The sequence below is a fragment of the Diabrotica virgifera genome, chromosome 10 (assembly GCF_917563875.1).
Source record: "Diabrotica virgifera virgifera chromosome 10, PGI_DIABVI_V3a".
Taxonomy (NCBI): Eukaryota; Metazoa; Arthropoda; class Insecta; order Coleoptera; family Chrysomelidae; genus Diabrotica; species Diabrotica virgifera.
The window spans coordinates 34,758,765-34,772,599 of NC_065452.1; the positions used below are offsets into that span (position 1 = coordinate 34,758,765).

At 34.5% G+C, this 13,835-nt stretch overlaps 1 protein-coding gene across 1 annotated transcript in view; it reads right to left on the reverse strand.

Annotated features, from left to right (window-relative positions):
* Positions 1-824: 824 nt before the first annotated feature.
* The window catches only part of LOC114338112 (PAS domain-containing protein cky-1), a 109,763-nt gene continuing 96,752 nt past the window's right edge, over positions 825-13,835 (reverse strand). The window contains exon 6 of the mRNA XM_050662949.1: positions 825-5,497. Within this exon, the coding sequence (XP_050518906.1) occupies positions 4,566-5,497 (932 nt within the window). The 3' untranslated portion in view covers positions 825-4,565. The remainder of the gene's footprint in view (positions 5,498-13,835) is intronic.

Here is a 13,835-nt window from a genome sequence, read left to right on the forward strand (position 1 = left end):
CAATTTTAGAGAAAAATCACAAGAGACCTTTTTTGCTCAGAATGACTCACAGAATCTAAAAAAATCGAAATGAAATCGAAGTGTTTGAAGTGAAAAAAATATTTTTGTGAATTTGTTTAAAATAATTGTTTAAACAATTTTTCGACCACGGTATCGCTTGGCAACCTGTGGATGTGTTGTAGGGACCTATTTTTGAGTAAGTTTATGCAAAAAAATCGAATCGGAATAATTTACCTAACGTGGGCGACGATACAGCCTGGACTATAAAGATTCTTAGACCGATATTTATACTTTTCTCAACAAAATAAATAATTGTTATAATTTTTAAAAAATCCACAAGGAAAAAGTTTTCCTGTAGTTGGCTGTATACCATGTAATACAAAAAACAGTAAAATCCTTTATAAAAGGTATCTTTAAAATCCCCAAAAAGGGGCTACATCAAAATCACATAACTAGTTTTCGACTGGTTTACCAGTCATCATCAGTGCTTACCTAAAATGAATATAACCTGGTAAATCTTTGCATTATTTTACCAGGTTATATTCATTTTAGATAAGCACTGATGATGACTGGTAAACCAGTCGAAAACTAGTTATGTGATTTTGATGTAGCCCTTTTTAGGGATTTTAAAGATACCTTTTATAAAGGATTTTACTGTTTTTTGTTATAATTATTGTCTTATTGTTATAAGACTTGATTTACCTTAATAATTTTTCAAAAATATTAATTAAAACAAAATGAACACTTATTTCCGGACGGAGGTAGTAGATAATAACAAACTTCGTGAAATATATCCATTTAACTTTATTATACAGGGTTGGTATTTCAAACAGATATATTTAGTACCCTGTTTCTCCTTAATACTTTTATTGTACATTTACAAGTGTAAAAATATATACAGAGTGCATCAAAACGTATTTGTTGTCTTCCATATTTTAGATTTAATTTTTTGTTCTAATTAAAGAAAATTATTAGAAAATGCAAAAAATTATAACACAACAATAAATTTCAGTATTGCATTTATTAAAATTAGAAACGTGTTCGACAATGTCTCGCAAAAGAATTTAATACAAACGATTCGATACGTATATGTAAATATTGAGAATGTTACAAAAAACCGAACTAGAGGAAGAGAGACCGGCTTTTACAGACAGTTTTATAAAAAAAGATATTGAGAAGCACAGCTCAAATCAGAGGTTTGTGAAGGTCTCAAGTAGATTTAGACACTATGTAAGTCACAATATTAAATCGCAAGTATTGAGAATATTATAAAGGGTAGGCTTCTCATAATATGAAACTATCAATAGTAAATTTGGAAAAACTCAGTACATAACAAACCTCGTACAAAGCGAAAATACAAAAGTCGACTGCAGCGAAATAACATTAATTCACAAAAATAAATACTTGGGGCATGAAATCCAAATTGCCAGGGACAATCAAACTGTCGAACTGCATGGAAGAATCACCTTAGCACGGCCGCACACGGAGCTCTATCAGACATCTTCAAGAGCAACATGCCAAATTATTTGAAAAAGAAGACGTTCGACCAATGTCCAATCACGATCAGATCAATGTTCCAATCACGACTTACGGCGCCGAAACACTATCATTAACCCAAGCTACAGTAATCAAACCAAGGCCGAAAGAAGAATGGAACGGTCACTACTTAGACTGACTTTCAGACACAGGGTTCTTCTTCTTCTTCAGCCTCAAGTAATCCAACTTTGGACATAGGTCTCCCCCAATTCAATCCAGTTTTTTCTATTTTGCGCGACTTGTTTTCAGTTGTGTCCGATGTTTCTGATGTTGTGTCCGGTGTTTCCGATAGGTAGCAGGTAGGAACTCATTTAGACAGTCCTACCAGGGAAAGTAATACCCTCTGCAGATTCCAGGAGTCTCCTGACCCGGGAAACTAGTACCTGCTTATGGTCCCTTGTCCAGGGTCACGGATGAAGACCACAACGCTATCCACGGCGGAGAAGAACATCTTCGGTACGGTGTGTATGGCGGAAGTGACGACCCCCGATTTTAGGGTTCGTGTAAAAGTAAATGTAGCGTCTGATCCAGACATGACACAACGCAGTAGCTGTGTCATTAGTGGCCCGTGGCTGAGGAATACAATTCCTGACAGGTGCGGTTCCACAAAGTCGCAGGCGACAATCAGATCTTTATTTAACCGGCTGTGATACTGCCAAGGCTCACCAACCCGTCCGGTAAGCGTGGTGATTTAATGCCAATATACCCCCCCAAATACACAACATGTTGAACTTGAGACACACGATTAGAAACGAAGAAATCATAAGAACAGGCGTCACAGACGTCATAGAGCGAATAGCATGGCTGAAGTGGAATTGGGCAAGCTATGTGGCCAGAATGAAGGACGGGAGGTGGAGCCAAAAAATTACAGTGTGGAGACCACGAACATACAGAAGAAGTAGAGCTAGATTATCTACATGATGGACACACGACGTCAAAAGGGTCGCTGGGAACTGGTTGCAGGAACCTCAAAGACCAACAGAACTGGAAGAAATTAGGGGAGGGCTATGTTCAACTGGACGCAGAAGGCTGGATGATGAAATAGTAACACAGGATAGTTAAGTACCACATCAGTGAAAGTAGCAGTAGAGATTAACTGAAGATATAAATATAGCTGTGATCTCCAAGCGAAAAACTCAATACTAAAAAACAAAATAATCCGGGCACGTAGGGTCCAAAAAAATACTTGAACACCGGGTCACTGGACCGAGCCTCCTTTGGCTCGGTTCAGTGACTCGGGGCCCAAGCAAGCAATTTTTAGTTCGCGGATAAGTAAATAGAGGATACAGGCATAGAGCGCTTCACGCTGGCCTAGTTTTGAAACCGATTAGGGCACCACATTGGAATCTTATTACCCAGGATTCCCATGTGAAGTGCATTTGGCTGATAGTTGTGCTCCTATCGCGCATCAGCGTGCTATAGGGGGGAAAGGGATGGTCTGGAGCATTGGAGCGAGGTGGAGTGACTTCTGTTTTTTGCTCGGGTTAATACACCTCCCTCCAATGAATTGTTACACCGAATGTGCTTTTCGAGAGAGTGGACATTTCTCACAGGCCGGTTTGAATCAAATTGGCCTTGGTTTGAATCAAAATCAAAAACTCACTTAAAGGCGAAACCTTGGGACCAAAAGTTTTAACATTTAAAATATGGATATTGACTACTTTTGTAGGATCATTAATTAAATTAATGAAGTTTGATACACAATGTATTCCTATTCTATTGAGATCCTGTTATAATTTTGTACTCAAACGAAACAAGTACTGTCAAACTTGGACGGAACAGGATTAGGTTGTAACATAAACGAGGTATCACAATGTTGTGATCTCGGAGAATTGTGTCAATAAGTCAAAAATGTTGTTTATATTCAACACTTTAGGTACATGATTTACAAGGAGCATTCGTAAAAAAATATTCTCTATGCCGCTACGAAAGATTTCGACGTGCTGGGAGAAATCTGGCAACACTGCCTTAGACATCAACTCTCCCTCTCTCTTACCCCACCACTTTCACTACTCTACATTGCTCAGTGTCGGCCTAGTAGCCACTGTTGCCGCCAAGGTGAAATTCATGTTGAGATACGTTTTTTAAATGCTAAATGGATTTCACCTATTGACATTCATTGTCAGTTAATCCAAGTTATGGGTAAAAGTGCATATCTGTCAAAATGTTCACAACTGGTGTGGAGAATTCAGTGAAGATCGGAGCCTTCAGATTCATCGTGAATTTCCGTTCGGCCTTCAATGAATTCTCTTCACCATTTGCGAACATGTTGAACAGATATGCACTTTTACCCATAAACTTCGATTAAATGACGATGAATGTCTTCTTCTTCTTTTACTTCTTGGACATCTTTCGATCTGTTTAATTCTGAAGCTGCCTTTGGTTAATTTCCTGGGAGGTAGATTGCCAAATATCCCTCCATCTTTTAGGTGGTCTTCCGGGGGGTCTTGAACCGGGCGGGTTGTTTTCTAGGGCAACTTTTTGGGAGTCTATTCTCATCCATTCGTCTTACATGGTTGTACAACATCCTCTTGCGCTGCCTTCCCCATCTTACAATATCTTGAATTTTGCATTGCTCTCTAATGTCTGTATTTCTAACTCTGTCTCTTCTTGTTTTCCCCACTATGAATGTCAATAGGTGATGACGATGAATGTCAATAAGTGAAATCCATTTTGCATTTAAAAAACGTATCACAGAACAAATTTTGCATTCGCGGTAATAGCTACTGTGACCTCCATCTTCAAAGGCTGCTAGGCCAACACTGAGCAATGCCGAGAGGCGAATGTCGTCGGGTGAGAGAGAAAGAGAGAGAGGGAGAGTTGATGTGTAAGGCAGTGTTGCCAGATTTTTCCCAGCACTCATACCAAAATATGAAAATTACTTTCGTCATATTCACACAATTTGCCGAAAACGTAATGTTGTGGTTCCCTCTAAAAACAATCTAAAATTCAGTTAATTTAAAATAAATAAAAGATTCTAAATTTTATTGCACTTGGCAATATCCTAAAATTTGCTATTTATCACAAAGTTAAGGTGTGTCTCTATCCACTGATTCCGACCTCCCTGGTCCGTGGTTTCTTTTTGGTGGAGGTTGTAGGGGAAACAGTCTATGTTCAGTCGGCCAGTAGATAGGTCTTTCTCCATCATCTACTGAAGCTACGGCTGCTAATGATGGAACATACTGCTCTGGCATCCAGTCGAAAGAAAATGCACTAGTTTGATTGCTTGGTGTGGCTGTAGGGGTGGGAGGAGCACTGCCTATGTACGGACTAAGTTCTTGGTGGCAGAGATCCGGTACTTTTTGTAAAGTATCGGACCAAGGTGGACTAGGGTTCCATTGGTCCATTAATTCGCTAGGATCTACTTTAAGTAAAGTGCGTGGTCGCTCGGACATATGGGATATAACCAGCAAACCACTGCTACCTCCTTCACTGTCTGTGATTTCATGATCTGTAACTTCTAATTGTAAATTTTGTAATTCTTTGGGTTTTCTTTTGCTATAAGAGTAGTCTACAGGTTCTGAATCAGCACGTCTGTGGTGATGGTGGTGCTGGTTGTGGTGGGCATGCGTAGAAGCAGGATGATGAGTTAAATGGGTTTGCATAGGTGTGGGCATTGCAGTGAGATGCGCATACCCACTGGCGTCGTGCGTTGTTGCAAATTCAGGTGTTTGGGTATGTTCAGGATAATACAACAGACGAGAAGAAGGTCCAACATCGTAGGTAAGACCATATTGCAATTTATTTTGTACAGAGTAATAATGATAGAGCCAACTATTGGTTCTCATAACAGCTGCTTCAGCGTCGGTTAGTACTTGGTTGGTGCACACGATTACTGGCTGTTGGTTACTTTCGGAGCTTTCCTTCACCTGCAACACGCAGTGCATCCATATCCACTCACCTGTTCTCCTTTGGAACTGAGCTAATAAGATGCAGGAGCGTTCTTGTTCCGATTGTGTTACTGAAATAGATACAAATTTTTCAAAATTAATTATTTGACAAATACAAACCAATAAATCTAAACGAAGTGAGTTCAAGTCTTATTTTTGTATTGTTATTAACTATTAATCAAGTTGTATAATTTAATTCAGAACGATATTTACGAAAAATGATATGATTATTATTAATTTATCAGCAAAATTGCATTTTAAATACTATTCTATTGACAAATACAGGGAGGCAACACAAAAACGAAACAGCGGCATTATCATGAACTACGGCAACATTTTTGAAAATCCAGCGACAGTCAATTTTTTATTACAGGGGGATTTTTTGGTATTTTCTATTATTTTACTTTGATCCCTAAGCAAGGGATTTGTAATGGCAATGGGGTCAAATAAGATATTGTTTGAAAGCTCTTACAATTCCCTATATAGTCCAGAGTAATAAGGATTTTCTCGGGACACTCAAAGATCCAGCAAGCTGACTACTTTTTTAGTTATTTTAGACCTATAGGAAAAAAACCTACCTGTTTCCTGCCTAGAGTTCACGTCCGTTTTTTAATTATTAACAATTTAGTGCAAAAATCGCGATTTTTTCGATTTTTTGCACTCCATTCAAAAGCTAAATAGTTGACATAAAATTACAAAATTCAGTTTTTTAGAAGATTGAAAAACCTTCAAAATGCCGATTTTTAAAAAGGTTATTTGTTGCTACGCAAACTGCAAAATAAGTGAAAATCGTTATTTGTTAATAACTTTTACTAAAACTACCTCAGTTCTTTACTGTTTCACACAAAGTTGGGTATTGGCGTACTTAACAAACCTTCAAAATTTGAGACCGATCCATTAATTAGTTTAAGAGTTATTCTATTTGTTTATCCCAGAGACCTTTATTTTGCAATAAGATAAGACAGAAAATAATGAAGATAGGGCAATCCTGAGTATGCCCAATGAAAGTAGAAGAGCGATAGTATCAAAATGTATTAAAAAAAGATAAAAAAAATAAGTAATATAGTCAAAAAAAATCATAATGGCAAATTTTTGAAATTTTGTAGTTTATAAACATTTAGAATAACTTTAAAAATGTTGTCCGTAGAAACAATCTTTTTATATATTCGAAAAGATAGTATTTTAACACGAATTCTCAAATAAAGAAAATTAGCCTGGGTTCATTTGGGACAAAGTTAGCCATATGTTTTTTTTATTCACAGCTAATTTGTTTATAATAATTAAGGAATCTCATTAATGTCATTTTAAAGAATGGGATTTGTATTTTTTTTTTTAATTTGCACAAACATTGTACCTTCACAGCACCCTCTACGATTTTTCAAAACTGAAGTTCAAACGATTACTAGGGGGAACCTATAAATCCACCGAGTTAAAATACCGAAAAAGCAATTTCAAACAAATATAATTTTCTGTATCTCCGGATCAACTCAATGGATTTTGATCTTTCTTTTTTAAATGTGTATGTAATTTCTACGTACATTACAAAAATGCAATTTGTTTATAAATTTATTAATTAATAAACAGTCTAATTTGTTTAAACAATTCTTGAAAAAATATTTTTTTTACAAAAATCTATTTTTTTAATCATAGTATCATTAATAATCATAGAGAAAGTTAAAGTACACTTGAATAAATAAATGATTTTGATTAGATAATTATTTATTGAAGATAATGTATTTATTAAAGTATACATTAACTTTTTCTATGATTAATAACGATAGTATGATAAAAATCATGGATTTTTGGGAAAGAATTATTTTTTCAAAAAATGTTTAAACAAATTAGACTGTTTATTAATTAATAAATGTCTAGACAAATTGCATATTTGTAATGAACAGAAAAATTACATACAAATTAAAAAAAGAACGAACAAAATATATTCAGTAGATCCCGAGATATAGAAAATGATAGTAGTTTTTAAGTTGCCTTTTTTAGTTTTTAAACTCGTGCATTTGTCGGCTCCCAGCTCCCCCTTCACTTATCACGAACAGTCACCAATTGAACTACATTTTTATAAATTCGTGTAAATTACCTGCTTTTCTAATATGTAAAATGATTTTTTCTACGGACAATATTTTTAAAGGTATTCTAAATGTTTATAAACTACAAAATTTCACAAATTTGGCATTAGGATTTTTGACTACATTAGATAATTTTTTATCTTTTTTTAGTACATTTTGATATCATCAGTTTTCTACTTTCATTTGGCATACGCAGAATTGCCCTATCTTCATTATTGTCTGTCTTATGTTATTGCACAATAAAGGTCTCTGGGATAAACAATTAGAATAACTCTTAAACTAATTAATGGATCGGTCTCAAATTTTGAAGGTTTGTTAAGTAACCCAATACCCAACTTTTGGTGAAACACTAAAGTTCTAAGGTAGTTTTAGTAAAAGTTATTAACAAATAACGATTTTCACTTATTTTGCAGTTTACGTAGCAACAAATTAACGTTTTAACTTTAAAAAATCGGCAATTTGAAGGTTTTTTAATGTTCTAAAAAATTAAATTTTGTAATTTTATGTCAACTATTTAGCTTTTGAATGGGGTGCAGAAAATCGAAAAAATCGCGATTTTTGCACTAAATTGTTAATAATTAAAAACGGACGCGAACTTTAGGCAGGAAACAGGTAGGTTTTCTTCCCATAGGTCTAGGTCTAAAATACCTAAAAAAGTAGTCAGCTACCTGGATCTTTGAGTGCCCCGAATATGGTCTATTTCTAGCTTATTACCCAGGAGTAATATATAAGTCTTTAAATTGAACCTAACCCCAAAAAATGTCTATAAATTCTTAAATTCAATACTTCATTGGATTTATTTTTATATTAATATTTTATATAGATATTTTTAGCTGGTTACTTATTTCTTAGTTGACCAAATTCTGAAACTTATGATCTCCGGCATTCCGAAGCATTTATGGAGCGATTCGTACGCATTCGTTGACAATTCGTTGACGTAAATCATCTAAAGATACGGGTGGTATTCTAGAGATTTTACTTTTTTGGTGTCCCCACAAAATAATCCAGGAGGGACAAATCTGGTCACCAAGGAGGCCATTCGATGCTGACTTTACTTCCAATCAAATGCCGTGGACAATTTTGGTCTAAATATTAGTAACACGTAAAGCATAATGCTGAGCACAGTCCTGTTGAAAATTCAGATTATCTGCATCACATTGTTGATCATTTTTAATCATAATGGTCAAGGCGGGATTAATTACGTCTTACAGTAATTGTAAATATATTTCGACAGTCAGCTTTACAGGTAAAAAAAGAATGTGTGTGTACTTTGTACGCACGTAAGAAGTTACACTTCTATTATATAATTTAAACGAAATAAATATACTTAACTGTTTATATTTGCATTTTATTTAAATATTAAACTAACTTTCTTACCTACCACTTTCAAATTTTTTTTATTAAAACTACCAAAAATAAAAAAAAACGTGAATTGTCCGGGATTTGAACCCGCGACCTCTCGATCTCTAGTCCAATGCTCTACCTCTTATCTGTTTCCTCTTCAGAGTTCGGAGCCGTTTTTTAATTCTGAACAATTCATTGCAACTAAGTACATACTGTCTGTGTGCGCATGCGCGCAGAATTATGAAATTTTACTCTCAATCGCGCCTAAAGAAGTATAACTTCAAAAATGGTCTCACCAGTCAATTTACCAAAAATTTTGGGGTTTTAATCCAACGGCGTAACCAGGATGGTCCTAAGGGGGTTACAACTACTGGATGGTCTCTGGGGGTATGGAATAGTAATGGTGTTAAGCGTATAGAGCTCAAAGTACATCCCCATGGGGGGAGTTCTAACCCCCAAACCCCCCTTGTTACGCCTATGTTTTAATCATATTAATAACGACAATTGTGACGATTTTCAGTTTCATTTTCATTGATGAAAAAAGGTACATTCATTGGAGATAAAAATATTAAAGCGAAACTTTGGATCGGTCACTGCTCCCTCACTCATTATTTCACAAAACAGTAAACGACGGTCATAATCTAATCATCCTCATTAAGTTCCTGTATTACGTGTATTTTAAATGGATGGAATTTGTTCTTCTTCAAAATGACTTGGACGTTACTTCTTTTTTATGTATTTACATCATCTTATTTACTTCATCATCCAGCCCTTTGCTTCCACTGCTGGACATAGGCCTCCCTCATTTTTGTCCATTGTGCTCTATTTTGAGCACTTTGCATCCAATTTCTTGACATTTTCTTGAGATCGTCAGTCCAACGAGTAGGTGGTCTTCCTCTACTTCTTTTGTCTAATCTCGGCCTCCACTCAAGTAATCTCTTCGTCCACCTCCCATCACTGATTCGGGCGACGTGTCCGGCCCAGTTCCATTTCAGGGTGGCAATTCGGTAAATTACATCGGTAACTCCTGTTCTTCCTCTTAAGTCTTCATTTCTAACTCGGTCACGAAGCGATATACTCAGCATTGACCTTTCCATTTTCCTCTGGGCTATTTGCAGTATTTTAGAAGTTGTAGTTGTCAATGTCAAAGTTTCGGCACCATAAGTCATCACAGGTAACACACATTGGTCAAATGTTTTACGTTTTAAAGAAATTTGTATATCGCTTTAAAGATGTCTTTGAGTTTTCCATAGGCTGCCCATGCCCATGCTAGGTTTATTCTTCTTCGTAATTCGCATGTTTGGTTGTCTCTTGTGATCTTTATTTCATGTCCAAGATATATGTATTTTTCCACTAGCTCTACTTCGTTGTCTCCAATATTGATATTTCCGCTAGGTACTAGGTTTGTAATGAATTTTGTTTTGGAGATGTTTATTTTAAGACCTACACTGGCACACACTAACTGAAGTTCATGTAGCATTGTACATATCTCCTTGAGGTTGTCAGAGAATAAAACTATGTCGTCTGCGAATTTCAAATTTGTTAATCTTGTAGCGTCAATATTCAGGCCTCGCTCTTCCCAGTTAAGTTTTTTACTAGCATATGCTAGTACTGCGGTAAACAGTTTAGGCGATAAGGTATCGCCCTGTCGGACTCCTCTGCCGATTGGGATATGGTCCGTGTTTTTATGTAGTTTCACCGACTTATTTACTTAGTGTGACAAAAAAAACTATGCGAAGAAAGAAATTCAATCTAAACCATTGGCGTACTAAATTAACTAATTAAGCAGTTAAATACAATTTAAAGTTTAAAAGTCTTTTTAAATAAATAAATTAAAGTATTGGACCAAATTTAAAAACTTAAAGACTACTGTACAGGGAATTTAAAGGGTTTCCATTATCTTATTTGGCCCCCCCATTGCCATTAAAAATGTTGGTGTGACTCTTATCCTGGCATGGGATCAAAGTAAAATAATCAAAAATACCGGAAAAATGTGTCCCCTTTAATCAAAAATTGATCTGTCGCTGGGTTTTTCAAAAATGTTCCTGATAATGTAGCTGTCTCCTTGTTTATATTACATTTATTGTAACTTTGAACTCATTACTTTAGTAAATATCTAGGGGCTAAATGTTCCAAGCTAAATAAAAGAGTTAGTAGTTTAATTTTGTATAATACAGATTTTTAAACAAAAATTTTTAATTTTATAGAGCGTGGTACGTGGTATATTGTAGAGGTACAGGGTGTTAGTAAATAAGTATGACAAACTTCAAGGGAAAACCTTGCATAAAAAAATATGCAAATCCATCGTTTTCGAGATACGGGGTGTTGAAATTTTTCTTACAAACTGAATTATTATTTATTGCTCTGAAACCGGTTGATATGTATATGCAAATTAAATTTGGTGGGTTATAAGAGGAAGTTATTGCGCATTTTTTGACATACAATTAATTAAAAATTTTTATTTATCATTGGCGTACACGTACAGGGTTATTCACTATATTTTGACCCCCCTGTAAACTGCTTTATGTACAGAATTAGAAAAAAATGTAGAATACAAAAGTTATTCGATTTGTAAATTATGATTTTTTGACATACAGTGCTAGTCAAAAGTCCGTACCCCCCCTCGTATCTTTTGAACGGTTATACCTATAATAGTGAAATTTGAAGGAAGGAAATAAACGGACGTAAGCTTCTTAACTAGTCATGACAGGTGACGTAATAGTGACAGATGACTTTACAGCGCCACTGTGACAGATAATTTTGAATGGGACCTTATGGCAAGTGATAGGTACCTCGTTTGAAAGGTATTGAAAATACCTATTCAGTCATACTAATTTTGTTTGAGTTTAAGCTAATTTTAATGAATAAATGAAATAAATATAAAATTGTAGTTTCGCATTTAATTAATAAAAATTCAAAATTCCACCTATGATTATTTGTCAAAAAGGTTGACGTTGACGCAAAAACTACTAGAGAATTAAAAAACGTCAAATTTTTTGACAAAAAAACCATAGGCGGACATTTGAATTTTTAATAATTAAATTCGAAACTACAATACCTATTATATTTATTTAATTTATTCACCAAAATCAAAATCAACTTAAACCCAAAAAAAATAGTATGACTGAATCGGTATTTTGAATATCTTTTAAACGAGGTATCACTTGCCATAAGGTCCCATTTAAAATTATCGGTCACAGTGGCTCTGTAACGTCATCTGTTACTATTATGTCACCTGTCATGACTAGTTAATAAGTTTACGTCTGTTTATTTCCTTCCTCCAAATTTCACGTTTATGGGTATAACCGTTCAAAAGATAAGAGGGGGGGTACGGACTTTTGACTAGCACTGTATATATCTTACTAGTTGCGTCATCCATTTGGGCGTGATGACGTAATCGACTATTTTTTTAAATAGGAATAGGGGTCGAATATTAGCTCATTTGACAGGTTATTCAATTCCCTATTCAGTAACGTCAACATTAACATGATTAATTATACAGGGTGCCCAAAAAATTTTTTTTAATTAAATTAATTGACACAAAAAGAAGAATGTAAATTATTTAATTCAAAATACATTCTACTACTGTCAGGAAACACAAATAAATGTTTATTGAACAAATAAAAATTACTTTTCACTTAAATTCAATGTTCAAGCTGACGCCCATCTGCCTCTTGGCAGTTTGAACATTCAGTTTAAGCAAAAATAAAGGTTTATTTGTGCAATAAACTTTTATTTCTGTTTTCTAGCAGCAGTAAAATGTATTTTAAAATAAATAAATTATATACATTCTTCTTTTTGTGTCAATTCATTTAATTCAAACATTTTTTTTGGACACCCTGTGTAATTAATCATGTTAATGTTTATATTACTGAATAGGGAATTAAATAACCTTTCAAATGAGCTAGCACTCGACTCCCATCCCTATTTAAAAAAATAGTCGATTACGTCATCACGCCCAAATGGATGACGTCACTAGTATGATATATATGTCAAAAAATCATAATTTAAAAATAGAATAACTTTTGTATTTTACATTTTTTTCTAATTCTGTAAATATAGCAGTTTACGGGGGGGTCAAAAGATAGTGAATAACCCTGTACATACGGGTAATGGTCTGAATTTTTAAACGTTTTTCTTTACTTTAATAGTTTGCATCAAATCTTTAGACGTTAATTTGACTGACTTTTCTTCAATGCAAATTAATGAAAATTTGCAGATATATGCTTTCGCGGGAACAATACACGAATAGTCAATAACATTTTTTTATGTTTATTAATTGTTAAAAAAAACGATTTTAATGGAAAATGCTCAAATATTCTTGTTTTTTACAATGTAGAAACTTGAAACTTTTACGGATTGTAGCTAATGATATGAACTTTACATAATTTCACTTTTTACGTTAATTGTTTACGTTATGCTTCATAAATAAACAATAAAATTTCAAATTTTGAACGCTCATATATTTGTTTATATATAAATCGGCGTTTATTCGTGTCAAATTTCAATACGATACGAAACAAAACTTCAACCAAAACTCGAATTAAAAAAATCGTGTTTTTATCGTAGTCTTAGAAAAACTACCGGTAGAGACGTTTTGTGCTACAATGACAATTAGAATTCGTTTTGTTTCTAAAAAATAATTTTTTATTTCTAAAGAAAAGAATAATATTCCCCTGAAATATTTCAAATTAATATTCATTTTCAAATTTCTCGTCCAATGTTGAAAAAAATTACTTTAGTACTACTACTACTACTATCGGTTTACAGCGTTCTTCAAAGTCTTCTGACTCCTAACCGCCATTCTTCTCTGTTTAACCATTGACCTGGAGGGATTTCTCTTTCCTCTGGTTCTTTTTCAATTCCCTTCCTCCAGCTTCTTCTCGGCCTTCCTCTTTTTCTTCTCCCTTGCGGTGTCCATGTCAAAACCTGTTTAGGGATCCTATCATCTGGAATTCTCTGTACATGGTCGTACCATACTAGT